General features: G+C 37.3%; 1 protein-coding gene across 1 annotated transcript; it reads right to left on the bottom strand.

Annotated features, from left to right (window-relative positions):
* Nucleotides 1–9705: 9705 nt before the first annotated feature.
* Nucleotides 9706–15918, bottom strand: EPGN (epithelial mitogen). The gene is made up of 5 exons (XM_054591575.1): nt 15876–15918; nt 15258–15347; nt 12503–12623; nt 11642–11794; nt 9706–9760 (listed from the first exon to the last, which is right to left on the bottom strand). Exons 1-5 carry the CDS (start codon nt 15916–15918, stop codon nt 9706–9708), a joined length of 462 nt encoding a protein of 153 aa, XP_054447550.1.
* Nucleotides 15919–22818: the final 6900 nt, after the last annotated feature.

The raw sequence follows: 22818 nt of genomic DNA, 5'->3' as shown, positions 1-22818 counted from the left end.
TAAACAATTATTTCCATTTACAGAGCTACTAATGTTTTTATTCTTTTACCACTTTACCATCCTTGCCAGTTAAACTAATTGTTTTGATTTCACTAATTTGAGCGAGAAAAAAATTTGCACTATCAAGATAAAAACAATATCATTTAAAACAGGATGGACAATGATTTGTGTTAGGGCTCCAAAATCCATATGTTGAAGTCCTAACCCTTAGTACCTCAGGATGTGACTGAATTTGAAGACAGCATCTTTAAACATGTGATTAAGTTAAAATGAGACTATTAAATTGGGCCCTAATTTAATCTGTCTGGAGTCCTTATAAAAAGAGGAAATTTTGGATAAATTTCATTTATCCTTGACTGACAGTAAATAGGAAGGGATTTGAGGGGACTTTGATTTTTGTCCTAATTTCTGTTCTTCCATCTTATTAAGGGTGTCTTAATGGCTAGTAACAATAGCAATATGAGAACTCCCTAAAAACATTTTTAGTTTAGAAAATTTTCCAATTTGAGACATCCATTGCTTGGCCAATGGCAGTAGGATTTTAATAGTGATTCAACTCAGTAAGTCCTTTATGACCTAACTGGGAAGCAAAAGACTTCTACAAGGAGCACTAGGCTGCAGCCCTCACAGATCCAACAGTTTCCTCCCAGAGACAGCCTAAGGAAAATGGGGAGCCCTGTCTGTCAATAGCTGTTCCAAAACACAGGGAATCACAAGCTTCCCCCCCTTAAACAGAATAAGGCTAAGATTTCCTGCACTTGAACTGACAGCCTATTCAGCAGCCCACCAGATAGACGTGTATCTTTTGACTGGCAGAGATAAAAGAGTATCTCTGGAAGGATGGGGTTGATTGAAAACAAGAGACTCAAAACAAGTGTTTACCAGCGTCATGTTTACCCAAGAGAACTAGTTTTACAAATATTTTCTCCTGCCAATCTAAATATAGAGAAGAGAAAAATTTCTTGCCACTTTTAATATCCATTGAACTTGGCGGATAAATCAGAGAGGCTAACAAAATGCTCACCCCCTCTGCCGGCTGTGGTCAGACGTCCATGACCTGCCATCTGCAGCAATCCTGGGAGCTGGCAGTGCTCCCAGCCAGTGAATTCTCCCGCCTGGCTGGCCAAAACTGTGGGGGCTAAAATACTGAATACTGCCCCCCTCCACCTTCTAAGTTCTTCTAGCTGGGCTACTCATTAAATTAACAAGAGAAAATAAAAATTTAATGCATGTGCATTGTATTCACATAAGCATGAAATTTCCAAAGACACTGAGGCAACACTGGATATTTATGACATTTATGGACAAAAGAGAAAGGAGGGGGATGGACTATTAGATTTCAAAAGTGAGAATGAGTGACCTACAGGTGGTAGAGGAAGGGCAAAACATATATGTCAGGAAAATTTGTGCTACGCAACTCAGAAACAATGGAATACAGAGGGAATCTAGCTAATATGCACCTGCTTGAAGGCTTATTTACCTTACGTAATTCAAATTAGGCTGAGGCGAACATCCTAAGATCTCCTTCCTGAAGCAAGCTTTTCTGTCTGAATCTCTTGAGCAGAAGAGTGAGGAGGTCCAAAGGTTCTTTCTGAGTCTTGTTTCTTAAGAAATAGGTTAAAATTAATATCCCACAGGGCAATTTCAGGGTGAAAAATGTTGATTCCCCTAACGATCTAGGACTTTATCTTATTAACTGCGCAATGCAATCTGAAATAGAACATTTTCCCCCAATAATTCCAATGAAAATCCCAGGACAAATTTTAATCAACCTGGATTAATTTGTATACCTGGCTCTCAGGTAATCCCAGTACTGGGCATGTGGAATATTCTGGTATTAGACATGAGGGAAGCACACCTAGACTAAATGTAATGAAGGTGAAGGAGAATGGTACTTCAGAGCAAAACTGGGTGCTGTTTTTACAAGAGAAGGGGATTGGATGCTGGAAAGGCAAACAAATAAATGAATATTTCCTACATTTTACTACATGCCACACATACATTTCCCTAGCTATGCAACCACAATCCACTGGAGGGTAATTCAATTTGGATCAGGCTTGAGAAGTACCAGAAGGTGTGCTCATTCAGAGGAGGCTCTCTAGTCTTTCATGCAAATGGACTGGACCACAGCAGCAATTTGTAGACACAGCTGCTTGGCGAGCCTACCTAGATCAGCCTGAGCCGAGACAGTAGTGTTTGTTGGGCTCAAGTGGGAGCCCTAAGAGATACCAAGTTTGACTCTCTTCCTTCTTACAGACTTCCTTTGTTTAATGACCCCTCCTTTCTAGTAAATGTTTTAGATTCTTAAGCAGGTTTTTGCTTCTGAAAGGTCTGCCATTTGGCAAAATTTATTGCCTAATATTAGACTGTTAAAGGAAGCCAAGCTCTTTTATTTCTTCTGTGTCATTTCAACAACTTTGAAAAAAGTAATAGTTTACTCAGAGAGTAATGAAAAAAGGGAAAGGGAGTAAATCAAGATGAAAGGAAGAAGAATTGGGACTCTTCAGAGTGATAATTAATTTAGGAAAGAAAATACAGGCACAAGGTTTTTACTAACTACTTGTAGCTTGACAAAGGAAAAGAACAAACACTACGGTAAGTTTGTCTGAGAGAATCTGAGTTCACAATGACATGAGGCTTTGGAATTAAGTCCTTAATACTCTGTTGAAATTTAGGTGGAGAAATGAAAATAATCATAACACCTGGTCTCCAAGCTCTTGAGTGCCTAATATAATCAGAATATTTTAAGTGCTTAATAATTATAATTGAGGTTTAGGTTGAGAGATAGTGGTTATGATAATCTCAAGGTACAGTCAGTTCTGTCTTAATGCTTGTTTTAAAAATATGAATTATCCCAACATAAAGGAACAATTTGAGCATGTTGTGTTTGCTTATGCATGGTTTCATCTACTAGATCGGCTTGATAAATATATAAAGCTGTTGATCTGAGCAGCATAAACTACACAAAACACACACACACGCACAAATACGAAATGTACACAAATACCTTGGTTCACATTTGTGTTATGAACTACACTCACCCACATCTGCTGTTGCAACTTTCCATGCAATTTCTGTAACTCTTCCTCCATCACTTGACAATAATTCACAAGCTACAATCCTCTGACACTGACACCCACAAGCAAACTTCAGGAGTTTTGCAAAGATAAAATGCCATGTCAACTTATACACATTTACTTATTTATTAACCATTTTAAATGTTTAAAACTGTGCTACATAAAATTTTTTTTGTGTTTCATTGACAAAGTTTTTGAGTATTATATTCCTTAGTCCTAGTACCCCATGAACCCTGTAGTTTTTTATTGCTCAATTTTGCAAAGTAATGATTTTTAGGAACATATTTCATGTTGTAATACAACTGACTATATTTAGTGCCAATAGGAGCTTCAACATAGTTTCAAATATTTACTAAGTAATATTTATTGAATGAGTACTAAGTATTTTACATACATTAGCTATTTGATTTAATTTATTCCTAAAATGACCCTCTGGGTTAATTGTAATTATTATCTCCATTGTATAACAGGCTACTGAGATTTAAAGGGGTTAAATAATTTATTCTCTATCACAGAACTAATAAACAATTGGGATTCAAAAACTCAGCAGATCTTGCTTCAAACAACATTGGCCAAGCAACAGCCATAGTCAAGTACTGCAATGAACAAAGCCTGCCTTGGAACTGGACAGCTGCTGGCTGGTTCCCGCTTTTACCAGCTGCATATCATTGAACAAGTGACTTAAACTTTATAAAGTTTAGTTTCCCAATCTGTGAAATGGAAGGCAGTCATGGTAAAATAGTATTTATCAATAACTTACTTTTACTATGAGAATACTCTAGAGAAAAATATCATTCCCTTTCCACAAATGACAAAATTTAGGCTTAAAAAGTTAAGAAATTTGACCAAGGCAGTCTGCCTCATAAGGGTGGAGCTGGGATTGAAGCCTCAGTCTGTTAAATTCCAAAGACCTGCCTCCTTAACCACTATTCACCACAGCTCCCTAATAAAACTTTCTCCTGGCTGTCTCCAAGGATTGAAAGAGATGCTGTATATAAATCACTTAACACTGTGCCCAGTCTATGGTATACACTTGATGAAAGAAGTCCATTATTAAAATTATTAGCGCTGGAACTTGTCCAAGAACATAAATCATTATAATACAAGACAATGTAAGCACAATTTGAGTTTTTGGGTTTTGTTTTGTTTTCTTATGGATGTCCAGGGAGTTCAAAGTGGAGAAAGGTGACATTTTTAAATAAGATAATTCTTCAAGAAAAAGGCAGCATTAAAAAAAAATTGTGTAGGCTCTTGGCTCACAGAGAAGAAGGAGGGTAATAAACACGGAGGAATCAGCAGAGACCCTCACACACTGTGAGATACTGTGGCATCTGCGCAGGGAGCGCTGGGAGAGTATACCCACAGGGCCTCCTGGGGAGAACCTACTGAATTGGAGAGGAGTCTTTCCTAAGCATGGCGTGCAGTAGGAAGTCAGCATCAGCTTTTGTGCAGGGAGGTAGTATGAGGAGGAATGAACACTGAGGAAAGAAACCTGGCACGGACTGTAGCAGAGTGACTGAGGGCGTGGGCAGTGCAGCTCTGAGTCATCCGAGGCCGCCCTGCCATCTTCTAGGTGAATGTGGATTCTCCTGAACAGCACATCCCTGAGCACCGCACCTGGGATTTCCTCATGGCTTATGCAGTTTGTGGTCCAACAAGGCCCTCTGCAGGCACCTTGATGACTAGATCAGGAATTTAGATGAGGCACTGTCTTAAGTCTAGTCAAAGAACAGAGAGGATGCAGACTTAAAGGCCGGTAGGAACCCTGACCTTCAGCATAGTGACAGAAACAAGGTGGGTGTCCAGGACACACTCCTAACCAAAGCTGTGTAAGAACAAAGGGCCAGTGCTCTCTAATTCCAGTTTTCAAAAGAAGCTAGAAAAGCTAGATATTTACAGCAAAACATCTTGATTTGTAGATGTAGTGTTGATTAAAAACAAACACTGTGGAAACCAAAATAAATCTATCTGTGGGCTGGATCTGCATTCTAGGCTGCACATTTTTCCCATACAATTTCTAACCAGGAAAGGAACATAGAGCTCATCTTTAGAGTCTAATTTCACTTAGCAGACAAGAATTTCGTGTCCAAAGGATCCTGCCAAAGTTAAATAATCACACAGCTAGACAAGATCACAGTTCTTTAAGGTGTTTATCCATTGCACAGATTTCTTAATGTATGTGGGGCTAGGGGTAAGGTTGAGGGTGATATAGTAAAAAGGCAGTTGATGAGACTTTACTATCGATGTGACAACCACTCCTCATCCCATCACGAAACTGGGCCAGGCATGGCCCAGTTAGGGTAACATCAGTGCCAGAGAACACTTATTCTCAGGCAGGGGTCAAATACTCCCAAGTGACCTTCTTGTACACGGAGTCCTGAGGATCAACCAGGGTTCACTTGCAGCCTGTAGTGTCTCCACAGCCTGTACATTCAAATGTCAGCAGGTACTTGAGGCCTGTTCGGGCCCCACCCTAAGGATGGTATGCATAACTTAACTATCTGCAGGTGACAGCAGGGAGTTTTTGTGGTTGATCCAGGACAAAACTTACTATTTTATAAATTTTATATTATTTTCTATGTTTATATATTGCATACAAATCACTTGGGTATATCTCTAAGCTCCTCAAGAAATTAACCCCAACTCTAATATTTTCTATAAAATATTACAAAGCATTGTCATACAGAGTTTAGGTGAGAGACTTTGGCATCAGACGTGGTTCAGGTCTAGGCCCTTCACCTAAAGGCTATGTCACTTTGAAAAAGTGAATTGCCTTCTCTACACCTCAGTTATACGCAGGTGTGGATTAATAAAAATAAAGCTAATAATGTTTATTAAACATAGTGCTCATAAATGGTAGCTCTATTACATGATTGCTTCATTTTGATCTGAAAAGGGACTTAATATTAAATCAATACTTTTGTGATATTTTAAAAATCTAGAGAGATCATTCTTTCCAGAAAGATGTGAGGCCCAATTAACATTCTCTGAAAGATCAAAAGCATGGTGAATTTGATACTTGCTTGAATATGGTCTCCACCTGATACTTGTTTGAATATGGTCTCCACCTGAATTAGAATTATGTTCTAATAATATCTGAGACATATAAGTTACAAAGACAGGACATGGAGTATACAGATAAGCCCTGACTAAATAATTCAATTCTCCTTCTTACCACATAATAACATTCCTAATCTTTAGGAGATATCTTTTTGGAAGCTATGGGTGTTGCCCACAATCTGAAATATCCCTCATGTTGATTTTTGGCAGAGAGGTGAAATATAATGAAGGAAAACATTTATTCAGCAGATATTCTCAAGGGGCCTAGCCTTTGAATACTTAGGAAATTATTTGCTTAGGCTCTCTTACTCTGAGCTGTACATTCATTGATTGAATAATTAACAGAAATTTAGAGCTCAATTTGGAAGACATTCTTCTGAATGTGCTACCAAAAAGAACTGTGCCAAAGGTTTGGACAGAAATGTGGACTCACCCACATTAGCAGTGCCAGACTCTGACAAATTAAATTTCAACACTTCCAGTTCCTCTTGGCAGATGCTAGTATTCTGATGTCATGCAACCATGATGGGCCAGAAAGAGAGGTACATTGCAGCAGAGGTTCTGGTAACCTCCTTCATGAGCGTGAGCTGCCGGATATCAGTATTTGCCTTCACCACACACAGTGTGTTACATTTTGTAATTCGCAAAAGTTAAGTGGCTTACTCATGGTCTTCTGCAGAGAGGAACTGTTTTCATGTTCAACATCAAAAACATACATTGCTAGGGTTTGCCTTGTACTCTTCTTAAGATTTTTTTTCAATTACATATCATGAATAAAAATCACCTTGATATCACCAAAAAGGGCATTTCAAAATTAAAGGATTATATTTGTATTGTTCCAGGAAACACTAAATGATAAATTATGTTATAGTTTCATTCATTTCAAATGTTATAAAAACATAATTATACCCCCCCTTCCAAAAAAAAACTAAGGGAAAGAAGATACAATAACAAGCAATTATAATTCCCTTTTTATATGTTTACTGGCTCAAGTATGACTGGAATTGTAGAACTTGCTCCCACCCCCATCATGCTTCAAAATGTTAACTCATGAATATTCATATTCTGGAATGTGTTCTCAGAGAATGGAAGGATAGACCCAGGAAGAAGACAAAATTGAAATGGAAGACATTGACGAACCCCTTGGCCAGTTTGATTTAGTCAAAAATGCCAGCAACTTGTTCCCATTTTTTTCTAAATGATCCACCCACCTAATGATCCATAGATTGATATCTGAAAATACAATTCTGATGCAAGGGCTTCACTGGTAGACTCCTTTCAGGGTCTTATTGAACATAGAAAAATATAAAAAGTAAAAAAAAAAAAATTGCAAGACATCTTGTATTTATGTATTTTTTTTTACTTAAGTCCTGCTTTCCTACATAAATATTGCCAGATGTGGCCCTAGCTCTATAGGAATGCCAGGGATTCCTTCCTTTAAAGTTAACTCTAGGGGTTATGGGATCACAGGATCATGTGTATGACAGGCCATAAAAGGATGGCTTCTCAGGAGCCATGCTCTACATTTCTATAGTCTCCCCGGTGGATTTTCTACTATTAATGCATACTATTCCACAGGTGAAAATATTTTAATCTCTTTTTTTTTTGTCTTGGTACACTTTTCTGTTTGGAAATCTGGGAATTTTAATTTTTTGCTTAATGTTTAATTTCAACTATACTGTGTTTACAATTGAGAAATATTTGTAGACAGCAAACGTTTGTAACTTTTTAGGTTATTGCCTCTCCAGACTTCAGCATTAATTTCTCTTTCATCAGGAGGCAGTCCTTAATTAAGCTTTATTGTTTCTTCCTGGACTCTCCCCAGCTTTTTACACCTTTGTGAAATGCCCAGGGAGAGCGTAGCTTTCTAGGTGTGGTCCCCAGAGTCACTGGGAGGAACCTTCACCTCTCCACTCCTTGTTATGATGTAACCTTTACATACTTTGGGAGGACACGCAAAAAGCGCTGACACGCAACTCATCTGCCTTAAATTCCTACTGAAGGCAAAACAAAGCAAGTGAAATGCCTTCTACTCAAAAGAAAGCAGAATGTGAAGTTTTGTCTAAGAGTGAATGAAAAGGCATAACTTGATACAAGTGAAAGGCTTGTTACTAGGCACTCATAAGAATGTTCATTATTGATCCTGTTTTAACCCATCTCATGATCAAAATTGTTTTGCTTATCAACATCACAATGAAAAATAGTCCAGAGATTTAGACTGAATCTAAAAGAAAAATTGTAGATATTATTTTTAAATTTTATGTTTTGCTTTCTTTAAAAACAAATTTTAAATCATTATTTTACAAAACAAACATTAAAATATACACCTAAGATGATAGGTGTATGTATGTAAGAAGCCAGTGGTGCATTTTGGATTTGAGGTGGGGATTGAGAATATCCCACTTGCAGCACAGACAAGAAAAAACTGCTTTCTTCTTCCATTGTCAATGTTTAGAGCTGGAAGGGCCTTGTAGATAATGAAGGCAAAGCCTAAAGATACCAACTGTCTGGACCAAGGTTATTCTAATTACATGGACGAAATGTGATTAAAGACAAAGGGCCCTAATTCCTATATAGTTATTTCTACCATTGTTCCATTTTCTGTATGTGCTAATTTGCTATTAAGCATTCAGAAATGGTAAAGAAGATTTCCACATGCTGTTGGCTGATGAAAAAAATTCCTGTGTCCAATTTTTCTGTTTCCTTTTCAGGGTCAATTGTAGAATTTCATTTATTAGTAGAATTTTAGAATTTCAGTCCAAACGGATAGTCACCTGGTAATTCCACTATCAACAGGAGGAAGCAATGAGCGTGTAAGCATTAGGGGACCAATGAGTCCAACACAACATTTTATAACCCATGCAGAAACAGAAAGGTTTTGCCCACTCAGGGCTTGATATCCAAATAGCTTTCAGTCATTCAGAAATTCTTTAGCTTATTCCATATTTCACAGGTAAAGTCTCCACGTTGTTGTCACAAGCTGGGTATGATATATGTTTGCCTTGGACATCCTATTTTCTTGTCTCTGGCTTAGACTCCAGGCACATATTTGGTTCAGCAAAGGTGCTGTAACACTGATCTCATCCAAATAGTTGACATCACATTCTTTTAGATACTATAAAAGCAGCATGTTTGGGATTAGGTCCATTGAGCAGTATGGTCCAAACTACTCGTAGCAAGCACATGAAGATCCCAAGCTTCACATTGCTTTAGCTTGCTGCAAGGTTGATAATTATTCCCATGAAAACTCACATCTGTCATGGTTAGAAGCATGGAACTCAGTCTCTCTGCGGTAAGAACAATAACCATACAACAACAGAAACAGGCCCACCAGTAGTACTGTGAACTTGACTTCTGTCACTATAAGCTTGTTCCATTGGCTCCCATGGCACCATGATGACAAAGTTGAAAGACCAGGTTGAAATTTATTCTCTCATGTCATCATGATCCCAGTTTTCATTATTTTCAAGTCTAGTTGGCTTGGGAAGTTTTGTTGCTTCATTTGAAAATTCTAATTTTAGGTCCATTCATTTTTACAAATGCCTCATAAAAATTTCTTACAAAGGCATCACAGCGGTCCTCCTCTGGAACAGACATTGTAAGGGGATTTCAATTTTAGACACCTGAAACAGAGTATTGATTTCCGTATGAATTTGTACTGTTTGTATAGCTTATTGAGGATTATATAAGTGCTCTTGTGTAGCAGTTGTTGTTGGAACCCCCAGATCCCTTTTACCCAATGATGGATCCTTCCCCAGCAGCTATGGGTGTTAACAGGCGTAGAGCAGCATCCTTCTCCAGAGGATTGCCCTGCGCCAACAGAGAAATTTGCCTAATGATTCCTGAGAGATTCCTGGCCTGTGCTCACTACCCTGTCAGGAATATCCTGCCACCCATGCTTGATGACACAGGGTGCTAAAACCAAGATCCCTCATCTTGTTGGGGATAGGTCTGTAATGCCTTCCGGTTCAAGATCTGCCTGTGCGATCAGGTTGATGCACTACTTCAGCTAATGTCACATCTTTTCTCACCTTCTTCCTCTGATCTAGCTTTCCTTACTTCATTACAGGTTTCATCTTAGGGTGTCCTTCAACCAATCACTTGCATAAGAATTCTTATTTTATGTTCTGCTTCTGGGGAACCTGACCTAAGATAGTTATCTTCTTTTTTTTTTTTAATTTTCACCCAAGGGCATGCTTATTGATTTTTAGAGAGAGGAGAAGGGAGGATGAGAGAGGGGGAAACATTGAAGTGAGGGCGTGAGAAAGAAACATTGATTTGTTGCCTCCTGCCTGTGCTCCAACTGGGGATTGAAACTGCAACCCAAGTATGTGCCTTGACTGAAAGTCGAACCAGTGACCTTGCCAGTTGACTGATGATGCTCTAACCAAATAAGTCATGCTGGTCAGGGCAGACAACTGTCTTTTTAACATTAAAAGGTCTACTACTTTTTTCTTTCCTTTTTGGTTTCTTAGGAAATTGACATAATAATATCAATTGATATAACAGATTTTATATCAATTGATCTACATTTGATATAACGGATTTTATTCTAAGATATAATTATTACGCAACCAAAAATTTTCATATTTTGACAGTCTTGGTCATTTTTAAAAATGACAATTTAGTTAATAGAGTATAGCAAGGGAAATATATTTATACTTTTTTCTTTATCTTATTTTTTTAAAAAATATTTATTTATTTTTAGAGAGAGGAGAAGGGAGGGAGGAAAGGAGGCAGATAGAGAGGGAGAGAATCAATGTGTGGGTGCTCTCGAGCGCCCCCTGCTGGTGACCTGGCCCACAAACCAGGCATATGTCCTGACTGGGAATGGAACCAGTGATCCTTTGGTTTGCAAGCTGGCACTCAGTCCACTGAGCCACACTAACCAGGGCAATTTCTTGATTTTCCCTCACTACGTGGATTTAAGGAAAAGAATTATCAGTGTAGATACACTGGAAATAAGAATTAATACACAAGTAATTTATACTTAGTGGTTTAAGCTTATCTTTTTAAGCATCTCAAAGTAGATAGTACCTCCTGAATATACCCTCAATTGATTGTTGGGAAAAAATGGCTCCTGTTTTTCACACATTTACATTCATTTAATACTAATTTCTTATTTTTTTTCATTGAACAAATATTTACTGTCTATTGTGTGCCACGCACAGTATTCAGCACCGAGTACATAGTTGTGAATGAGAGACATTTAATCTCTACTCTTGTGGGACTTATTGTGCTCCCCACTTATGTGTATGTAAACAGAGATGAAGATAGAGGGAAATTGTAAATTGGAGCTTACTGCTACTGCAGGTGCATTTTTACTGCTTGTCTGGGTTTATGAGAAAAAGCATCAAAACAAATATGTAGGAGCTTGTCAGATTTCCAGCTATATTTTCACTAAAAAACTATACATGTCAATGCCTAGTACATTGTAGAGGCTCAATAAATATTTTTCAAATGAATGAGTACCCAGTGATGTTATATTTTGTTTTTTTTCATACCTCTTTCTTATGTAGCAGTAAACAATAGCAAGAAAACCACTTAATAATAATCCAACGCCAATCCCAATTGCAATGTATTTTTCATAAGAATCCACAGCGTAAGAAGTTAAGGTCAAATGCTCACACCTTTCTCCAGTATAACCAGTAAAACACCTTTACAAAAAGAAAAGAATGAATAATTTTAAAACTCACGATGATAGAAATACAAAGACCAACTTCAAAGAATGAAACAATTTCAATGGAAAGTATGCAATTTAAATTAAAAGGGCAAATACCAAATAAAAGCCAATTTGTTACAGTATTGAAGAAGTTATATATTTTGCAATAATCCTTTCATTAAGTCCGCATATCAATGCAACTGTCCTTATTGGTGGAAGGGGAAGGTAGTACATGTGCTTGCATGCCTTGATCTAGAAAATTACTTATTCTTTCATAGGAGGATACTGAGCAAATCAATGATCATAAAAATAGTATCTTAGTTGCTCTAGAAGTTTATATTGTTGAAGTGTTTTACCATAACCTGTTTTGTTTCACCCTATAATCATATTTGCATGATATTAAAACGCTGACATGGATTCAGTAGTTTTGAAGTGGAGCATACACTTCTGCACTTCTAACAAGCTCCCAGGTAATGCAGATGCTGCTAATCTGGGAACCATATTTTTGAGTAATGCGGATTAGGTAGCTTAGAAAAAGGCTCCTTAGATACTTGACTACAAAGAGGATTGGTGAGTCATGATCAGATCATGTACCCTTTTTGCTCCACAAAATAGAGGTGTGTGGAAATGTACTAGGTAAAACACCAGAGGCATAAATTCACCTTCTCCTGTCTCCAGGACTTGGAAAGGTCTTTGCAATTACCTGCAGATGGCTTTCTTCAACTCGTGATGGAAGGCACACACACCATTGATGCAGTAACTATTGTGGTCTTCCAGGCAAGGATGCGAGAACTTCAAGGCTATGGGTCCTTCTGGGTAGTCAGATAGGAAAAAGAGAAACAACATTAACAGAGGAAGTGACTCACAGTTTTATAGCAGATTTGTAACATGTTAAAGGGACCTTTAATTATAAGGATATTCTTTGAGGGCTCCGTCCATAGAAGTATTGATTCATTTCCTTGGCAGGTTATATTCACAAAGGTTAGAGTAATATCACCTAGACACATCAATAATTAATTAGGGGGTGGAGATAAATGGACAATTTTTCCCTTCTTTAGAAGCTACATAATAGGCTATAGGAGACAAGGTTGCCAAAAGGTGGCAGCATCAAACTGAGTTTTAGCAAGCTATCCTGAACATGCCTTCCCAAATGTATGCCTGAATGCTGCTAAGTCTAAAAAGATCTCACATAATTTTTTCATTCTCCCCTTTACACCCAAGGAGTCAGCATTTAGGAAGATTCGGGTTTATAATTGTGCGGTAATAAGCTGATTTCTCTTCTCCCACGGGAGAGTGAGATGAGAACCCCCTCTTGTGTGGACTACCAAGAGCAGCTAATTAGAAAGGGAACATTTTCCTTTTTTAGAAGAAGTATAGCTATGACCTGTATAAGAAGCCAAATCAACTTATGACTCAGACTTAACATAGTTAAGATAGTACTTTTAAATATCATTTAGAAATTTCACTTATTTAAGAGACCTTATGACATAGTGGGAGAAGCCTTGGAATTGAAATTTAAAAACCTGGGTTTTGATTTCTAGCTCCTATACTATACAAGGCACCACACGTGACAGAACTTCTGTGGTCAATTGTCCAGAAGCCTCTTTATGGGAATCTTCCCTTTGGGAAGCTGTGTTGTGGCAAAATATACATATTTCAGGATGCTTACTCTTCATTCCCTGATGTGCTAAGGACATGCACCTACATCATCCTTGGGGGAATGGCAGCAGTAAAACTGTATAACTGAGTCCTCTTTGGTGTACTTTAATTGCTGATTCTTAAATTTTTCTCAAGTAGATTAAGTGGCATTTTATTTTGTCACTGTTATGAATAAATATGTCATGAATATCTCCTCATCCTTAGTTATTATATTACACCATATTTGTCTTGCTCAGAAAATCAAGAAACTCCTATTTATTTGTTCACTTCTAAAAAGGTGGACTTTTTTTGTATGGAAAATACTAAATCTCTAAGCATCAAGACACCAACAAGATCCTGTGTTGTAGAAATTCCTTTTGATTGAGAACCTACAATACCTGAAAATTCACATTCATTTCATTGAATGTGGTATCATGAACCTAATTTCTCAGTTTAATAATTAATTCTGAAGCAGTGAGAATTTTGCATTATAAACTGGGCTAGGTTCTTTCTACCTCAAGACTCAGCCTGGAATCAGGATCTGCTAGAAAATGTGAAAACCGAAAGAAGGAATCCCCAAAGAAAGGGCATACGTACTATGGAGATTTATCTTTTCCCTAAGGAGAAGAATACTAGTTATCTATAATATTTTAAAAGTTCCTAAAATACTGTATTCAGATATTGAAATTATATAAAAAGCAAGAAAAAACTAGAGAGATGATATATTCAATTGCTATTTTTCTATTATAATTACCTGTGACTTGGAGAATTTTTCTTGCAGTTCCTTAGTAAGGAAGAAAAAAGGTAGTCTCGGCACGCTGTTAGGAACTCAGTCATTGAGAGCACACATACTTTAATTTTATGCAGTATTACTTTCTAATGAAGATATTTCTTTTCTTTTTTGTTCAAAGGTTCAGAACACATGAAGTCATCAAAGTTATTCTAAACCCCACACAGATTTTGGTTTGCAAATTAATAGATATTAAAAACCTCAAATGGGCAAAAATATTTTGAATACATTTTTTAAAATTTAAAATTTTTGGTGAAATGAAGAATTCTTCATTAACACTATCTTTCATATTGAGGAAAAATATTTGACTTGTCCTTTTTTAATTTGTCTGGCTCTGAGGGCAAGTTGTGGTACTCTGTCCTTTGTCACATCACCCATCTCCACATCAGGGGGCGGTATGTGATTTGTGTGAGAATTACAACCACCCAGGACATAGGTCTTGGCAGGTAACAACAAGCTTTCCAAGTTCATCCCCAAGAGTTCAAACAAGTTTGAAAATATGTTGCTGCTCAACCGCAGCAGGAAGCTATTCAAATAAGAATAATAGTATAATAAAGAAAACCTATTATCACCATTAAAAATTGAGTAGAGTAGTTAGGAAATATAGCCTCTGCAAAAAATAACGACACAAGCCCCCCAAAAGAAACAAGAAAAAGATATTTCCAAAGATGAGGAGACATGAATGAAGGTTTCATCTTGTAACCAGAAGTTCTTTGATTGCAAAGCTCATAGTCCCAGATCAAAATATTATGCCCAAATGTTGACAGACTGCCTCTGGACATGCGCGGTTTGTAGGGAACGAAGGAGGAACCAAGAAGAAAATGTAGTAGTCCCCGAATTGCTTCACTTCTTCCTTTTAAAAAGCCAGTTCTTTGCAGACCCCATTAACCTGTCACTTCCAACTAAAAGAGTTGGTTATCTAATCATAAAATACATATTAAAATTTTCCAATGTTACTCTTATCGCAATCCAGATTTCTCTCAAAGATTAAAAAGAAGTCACTGGAAATACAAAAGTAAGAAGAAAATACCTTTTGTTTTGTTAACTACCCAACTACTTTGCTCGGCTGTGATCGCGAGTGTTCCGTTCGAGGCTACCTCTTCTGTCAGCGCTGCCATTGCTGGATGAAGGGGAAGAAAGGCATCTTTAGCAGGTGAGCTTCCTTCTATGTATAAGCAACAGATTGAAAGTTATTCTATTTATTCCCATTTGTGTTTGATTTTTAATCCATTTACATTTGAGATCCATAACCTGACTACAGCAATTTCCTGGCAGTTTCTCATCTGTACCCAGTCCCTTATAGAAAATAAAAAACACACTAATATTTAAGAGAAAGTGAATACATGTATATACTGATTCAATCACAAGGATTCTGTGATATACTTGTAGTAGTCAAAATGTATTAACTACTCTTCAGTTTTACAAAGCAACTATTTTAAAGGGTTTTTTTTTTTTTTAAAAAGCGGTGTCACAATGTACTAGGAGAGGAACTGCATTACATAAGACACTAAATTCACAGATTTCTTGCTCTAATCTTTGTCATGAAGAACAACTATTAAAAACCAACTTCTCACCAATTCAGAGAAAACAGATCCTATTCCTATTCTACACTGACACAAAATTAACACAGCAAAAAGAAATTACCTACCATTGAATAAGAGACAGACTGACGCTGGCACTCGGAAAGCCATCTCGTGCCTTCGGTACCAGAATCTCCCTCTTATCCTCCTAGACTGGCTGGTGGAAGGTTTTTATGGAGCTCTCTGAGTCTTTCTTGCATTTATATTTGATGAAGCGTCATCGGGCAGTTACCAATCAAAAAAATATGTACTTCTGGCAGCAGCATAAAGCCTCGGGGCGCTCACACTCTCGGTTAGGATACCTGTGTTATCTCGCAGTGTGATCAAGTTTTCCTTTGAAACGCTGGCTTCCTGTTACCTGTAGACATAATCCAGGGAAGTAAAAATACTTCAAACAAGAAAAGAAAACCCTGAAGTCAGAAAAGCCCCCATTGGTGGAAACAGAATTGCACCAGCTCCCAAATTCCTAGCAACTCTATCAGATTCCAACACAGGGAGTTTTGATATTTGCAAGCTAAGAAACAGCATCACCTGTAAATAAAAGAAATATTCCTGAATCTGAAGTCAATTATACTGCCTTTCAGTACAGACTGGCTTTCATTGCAAATCAAGATATTTTGTAGTTTAGTGGCAGGGGAGGACAATTCCGCTTGTCTAAAAACAGAGGTTTAATATTCCATTTTTGGGTCTGCTATCTAGTTTTATTATTACAAGTTCTTTAAAAATAATTATTTTTAAGTGTATAGCATTTACCACCATGTGTTCTGCCATTTAATATTTGTCTGAGGAAATGGAATGGGCTACCAAGTTCTGGGAACTACAACGCTTAAATTTGTGCCCCAATGAGAAGGCTAGAGAGGACCAGGAAAGCATATTAACAGTAATAGTAATAATAATAATTATAATTTCCATAGAGATAAAATTAAAATATTTAGGTTTGGTCTATCCAATGAACAGAAAGTTTTAAAATTAACACAACATTAAAATTTTTCTCACTGTTAATATAGTTATGATTATTAAAGTATCATTTTAAAAGCTAAAACATATAATTATTACTATTACATATTGTGACTATAAAGAGCTTCCCATAAATTCTAACTTGCCCAAATCATTATGAATAATTTATAAATATGTTCTACAGAGGAGGTGTGCCTTTTTCTCAGGAGTTTCAATTGCTCATATTTTCTGTACCCTAAAAAGCTGTTTATGTCAAGGTAGCTTATCATTTGCATCATGTCCACCCAGCAAATTCAATTTACCAGAAAGGATCCCTATAACTTGTCAGATATGAATTTGGCTTTAGAAATCACACAAGAATGAGCTTGTTGAACTCATTATAACTTGGGCAATCACTTACCACAGGCTTCACTGTTTTAAAGTTAAAAGAGTATACAGTACTTGGCTCTCTTTAAATGTGCCTACATTTTGATGTCTACTTCCGTGGAGTTTTTAAAATGATTTAAAGATAATTTCTGAATAGTATTTATCCCAAGCAAATAATATTTGAATTATAAGTCAAATCATCTTCTGCACCATTGGTGAGAAGTTAAGGAGTCATTTACACAGGATTAAATACACCATCACGACCTACTGCAGTTTTTAGAGAAAGAAGTGAGGACTAATGTCAAGTATCTCTATTTCTAAGACTGGGGCATGGAAATGCAACAATCATCTTTGTAATAACTATTAATTGAATTGGTGCTTTCATAACAAAACAGACCAGTAAGCCAGAACAAGTGGAACAGAGAAACTGAGACAATTGAACCAAATGGCCAAGTAATTTAAGCCAGATACAGAATATCACCTCCCTAGAGGCAGCAGCTAGGCCTCAGACGTATTTCAGCTCCAGGCCCAGAAAAGCCGCAAAACCAAGTGGGCGACGCCAGGACCAGCTGCAATGACTAACGACCTTCTTCCCTGGCACTGGCCAATCAATGGAGACCAAGACCCTGAAAGGGCGCACCTGGAAAACTGATGCATATGCTGCTAATCCTCCCCTGACACCTCCCCTAAGATTCCCACCTGCAAGAGAGAGATAAGAGCCTTGAGACAAAGGACCCATTGAGCTCTCCCCTTCTGGGAGGCAGCCCTCGCCATTGCCTGCCCCCTCTTCTTTCCCTTCTTCTTCCCCCATAGGCACGCACCTCCTGGACTCTAAGGGTCCCCGTAAGACTTGCAACTAGGGAAGCAAATGGGCAGCAGCAGCTCATCCCAGGCTACCGTCCTGAACCTGTGCCCTAAGCCCTCTTTCCTTGGACTTCGCAGTGAGCTAAGGCAGCCCAGCCTAGGCTCTCTCCTGTTGCTTCTTCTACATTAAGCCCTTCCTTGTTTCGATGTCCCCAGCTTTAATGAACGTACCCTCATAAATCACTTTGACTCATACTGTGAAATCTTTCCTACATGAAGTCAAGAACCCAAACACTACCACCCGGCCCTAGGCAGAGCTCCTCAGGGGCAGGCCCCCTGTCCAGTAACAATAGTGCTTTACATTTCACAGAAGCTTTTCATGCACATCTCAATTCTTTCTTCAGTAATCCTCGCCCCAACAATTCCAACACCTACCATATTGTATTAGTCAGTGAATCTGTCTTAATAAAGAGATTAACAACAGGCTTTATTTTTACTTTCATATGACAAATAAAGAATGAGGCTCAAAAAAATTAAGTGACTTGCCAAAGGACATGCCCCAGAGTCAAGACTTGAATCCATGTTTAACATCCACACACATGCCCTTTCCATTTCCTCTGCTGTGTCACCTGGGGAGAGTTGGTATGCCGCTTTTAGAGGGATTCTCTTAATTATCTCCTAAAGCCAAGCTTTAAATAAATTATGTTTATCATTAGAATCTACATATTAAATGAACTGTGTCTTTCACACATATTTGGGCTCAGAGAAATGGATTGTTGTCTCTCTAGATGTTTCCCTATTCTGGTGAGTTGGGCTACATAACAGAGAAACTCACCTACTGTTTCAGCTGAAGGTTTATGGCAGAAAATAGCTCTCAATCACCCCACATGCTTCTTTTCCTCAAGAACTCATACTGAGGAATTCCATTTCCATTCTCGGCGGGAGAGATTCCTACCTTCACTTCTTCAATCCTTTCATCAGGCAGTCCTTTCTCCACTCCAGGAGAATGGGAGAGATGGGTTTTGTCAGGTGGCCTCATTGATAACTTTATTCATTCTTGATACACCTTAGAGCAGTTTAGAGGGAGAAAGGAGAAAGCTAAAAGCTGCAACATTCCACTATCATTTTTCCCTCCTACCACTTTTTATGTCTTTTTAACTTATTCATCTTGCTATCAGCATCTCTGTCTTCACTCCCACTTCCTTCTCCTCTCCTCTTTTCTGCCCTCTCCTCTCCTTTCCTTTCCCTTCCTTTCTTTTCTCTTCATTTATTTCTCTTCCTTTTTTTTCCTTGCTCTTTCACTAACTCAACCAAAATATGTTGCTGGATATTGTCAGGAAATGTCATTAGTCCTTTGCTTATGTCTCTCTAAACTTACTCTGTAATTCTTATGGATTCAGTTGTCATTCACTCATTTATTCATTCATAAAATATTGAATGCCTGCAACATTCATGGCACTGAGCTGGTTGTTATGATGTTTGCAGGACAAACAGACAAATCATGTGTGGACGGCATGAACTAAAGGGAGATAAGGAAAATATATATGTAACTACAATTCTGGGTAGGAACTAATAACTGCCATTAATGTGTGCATAACTATGAGAATTCAGGGGTGGGATTTAAACCCTCATGACAGTTTCCATGGATAAGAGTCATTTGAAGTGAATTCTAAATAATAACAAGTAGAATTTAGACACAGAGTGAAAAGAGAAAGGATTTTTGGTGGGAGGAGGAGCTGGCACAATGGTGTAGTGAAAAGACAGTAGGTTCTGGCTCACTTCGTCCCCACAGACTTGTTCTGAATTCCAGTGCTGCTTTCGTTATCCATTTGGCCTTGAATGAGACTCTAATGACCCAAAAAGTAAATTTTCTCATCTATTAATTGGGGATTATTAGTATAAAAAGAAAGTACAGCATTCAGCAGGTGATAGGCTCTCAATTAAGGATAACTGTTACTAGTGAACCAGTGTAGAAAGACACAGGGTATGTATAATGGTCAATAAGACCAGGAATTTAGTGGTTAACATGTGCTGCTGTGTCCTAAATTTTCATCACTAGCCATGAATTCTTTTTCTTTTCCTAGACTGGTATTACATCAGGGCTTTTATTTATATATTGTCATCACCTCAAACTCAACATATCTTAAACTGGACATATTATCTCCTATTCAAAATCATCTCCCCTTAACTTCCCTTTGTTAATCAGTGAAAACAATTATCATAACTTACTTATTTGGTCTGTTTAATTTATTCAAGCTTTCCCTAATCTATTTCCACTTAGCTAGTTGTATTGCCACACGCTTTTCATTTTAGTGTGACTATAACCCTCACTTCCATATATATAAGCTAAGCTCATTCTCACCTCTATATCTCTGAATTATTGTTCAATGCCCATTGATTCTGTAGGATCCTTTTTATAGATACTTGTAGGAGAAGAAAGTTTACTTTTCCAAAGCCCCCGCACAAGGTCATCATATGCCTATCTTTTATGGACTGCAAATATTTGTAAAGGAAGTCATGGTACCAACAAACCAACTTTATCTCCTTTATGTGTTGACAAAGGCTTCCTCCTTGATCAAACTTTAGTCAAGTTCCTGTGAGTCCCTTTCTCGAGTAATCTTGGCTTGGCCTGCTCAGCCTACTTTTAGAGAAGAATCCAGCTAAGTCAGTTGATGGACCTCCATCCCATATCAAATCAAGTTTCTCACCCGACCCTTGGTATCATAAGTCATTTACCTGCCTTTTAGCAAGAATCATAATAAAAATAGTTTAGCAAGAATCACCCTTCCCTTGATATTTAATCAAATTCCTCTTAGTAATTTTCCATGCACTGATCCCCGACTCTGCTCATTGGCTATAAATCCCCAGCTGTCTTTGCTGTGCTGGGAGTTAAGTTCAACCTCCTCTATTGCAGTAGTTTTGATTCTACTACAATAGTCTTAAACAAAGTATTTTTTACCATTTTTAACAAATGTTAAATTTTTTTTTCTTTTATAGTGTTTTAAATTACTTTTTGGAAAGACTCACTCTTGAACTTTGCCCTAGCAAAGGAGCAAAAATCTTTAATAAATAACTTCTCCTGCACTTTGGGAGGGGAGCAGGGTAGGCTCAAAATGAGAGATCACCTTTTCTGTGTACATGTATTTTGGGGGATTTTTTTTGTTTTGGGAATTTGCAGCCCTTAAAAGTTTAAGAGGCCCTTTCTAAAATATTTGTTTGGGAGCTTTGACTTTAAACTTCTGTCAGGGTTATCAGAAAAGGATGGTTTACTTGATTATTTCTGTGCTGGCGTCATGTTGGTTTAATTGCTGAGACTTTATAGTGGTTTTAAATTTTTAAATATTTTATAATTAACTTCGACATTTAAAAAAATAAATCAATTTGCATGAAAGAAAGAAAGAAAGAAAGAAAGAAAGAAAGAAAGAAAGGAAGGAAGAAAGAAAGAAAAAAAGAGATGGAACTCCTAATTTTTGCGATAACATGGATGGAACTGGAGAATATTAAACTATGTGAAATAAGCCAGTTGATGAAAGACAAATACGATATGATCTCACCTATAAGTGGACTCTATTCAACATAATAAACTAACAAACAAAATAAACCACAGGCATGGAAACATGGAGCAGACTGAAAGTGACTGGAAGGAATGGGGGAAAGAGGACAATGGTGGAAAGAAGGGGAAGGGACTAGACAAAGAACAGGTATGAATGACCCGTGGGCATGGACAACAGAGTGGGGACTGACTGTGGGAGCGGGGGGTGGGGGTGGGATGGGTGCAGGAGAGTAAAGGGGGAAAAATTGAGACAACTGTAATAGAATAAACATGACTTATAAATTTTAAAAAATTTAAAAAATAAAAATAAAACATGTGAGCGGTTAAAAAAAAGAAAGAAAAAGAAGGTCTAGACTGACTGCGGAACGGGTTATAGAACCTTTTTTTTTTCATGTTTGAAAAATGTGTACATTTCCCAGCATGTTGTAAAGAAATAGATACAAATATATGAACAAAGAACCTACAGATATCTTAAGGAAAAAAGAAGACAGGTATTCTTATTCAAATTGCTTTTATTACACAGTTGAAATACTATTAATTATAAACATCTAGTCTATTTTCACATAAATGATAAAGCATACATACTGTTAAAGACATGCATTGGGTAAGAATAATTATTGGTACCTACATATACTGGGATTTGGGTATGAAAACAATACATTTATGTGGATAGATTATTCTCAAAATACCCTTCAACTGAGAGTCACATGTATTTCCCAATATAAATTGTGTTAGAAACATGGCATCTACTTTAAGAACCAAATGCCGTAAGAACAGGGTAGAACTGTAGGCAAGAAAAATAGTGGATTTTTAGTCATAACCTAATGTTTAGCATTGGCACATAGTGTGTTTTCCCATTAGATTTTCAAATTTTTGAAGAAAACAGGACAGTTGTTCTTTAATGAAGGTCTCACTCATATTATGTCACATTATTATTATTTTGATATTTGTGGCAAAAGGCTACATTAGTTTTGTTTGGGGTATTTTTTTGCTTTTGGATTTTCCATTATTCCTCAAAGAAGGAATTGTCCACATAGTATCATAGAGGAACAAAAAAATTACATGTATACCTAATGCACTCTTACTACATTTTTATTATGGTAAGCAGTCCTTTACAATTTGAAATGATCACTACCTTTCCAAGCAGTACTGCATCTTTTTGTCTTCCTTGTATATTTTTCTTCCCTTGAATGGAACATTATTTCTTATTAGGATGCCTCATAGGATGCATTTGGGAGATATATGAGATCAGGATTTTATTTTTTATATTTTATCTTTCTTTTATCGTTAGTTCTATTTCAGCATATGATACAGAACATAAAATATATAAA

Source organism: Pteronotus mesoamericanus, unplaced genomic scaffold (assembly GCF_021234165.1).
Source record: "Pteronotus mesoamericanus isolate MK-2021 breed Mesoamerican mustached bat unplaced genomic scaffold, CSHL_Meso_final contig_130, whole genome shotgun sequence".
NCBI lineage: Eukaryota > Metazoa > Chordata > Mammalia > Chiroptera > Mormoopidae > Pteronotus > Pteronotus mesoamericanus.
The sequence above is the reverse complement of the archived record's forward strand: the minus strand, read 5'-3'. Positions and strand labels throughout refer to the sequence as shown.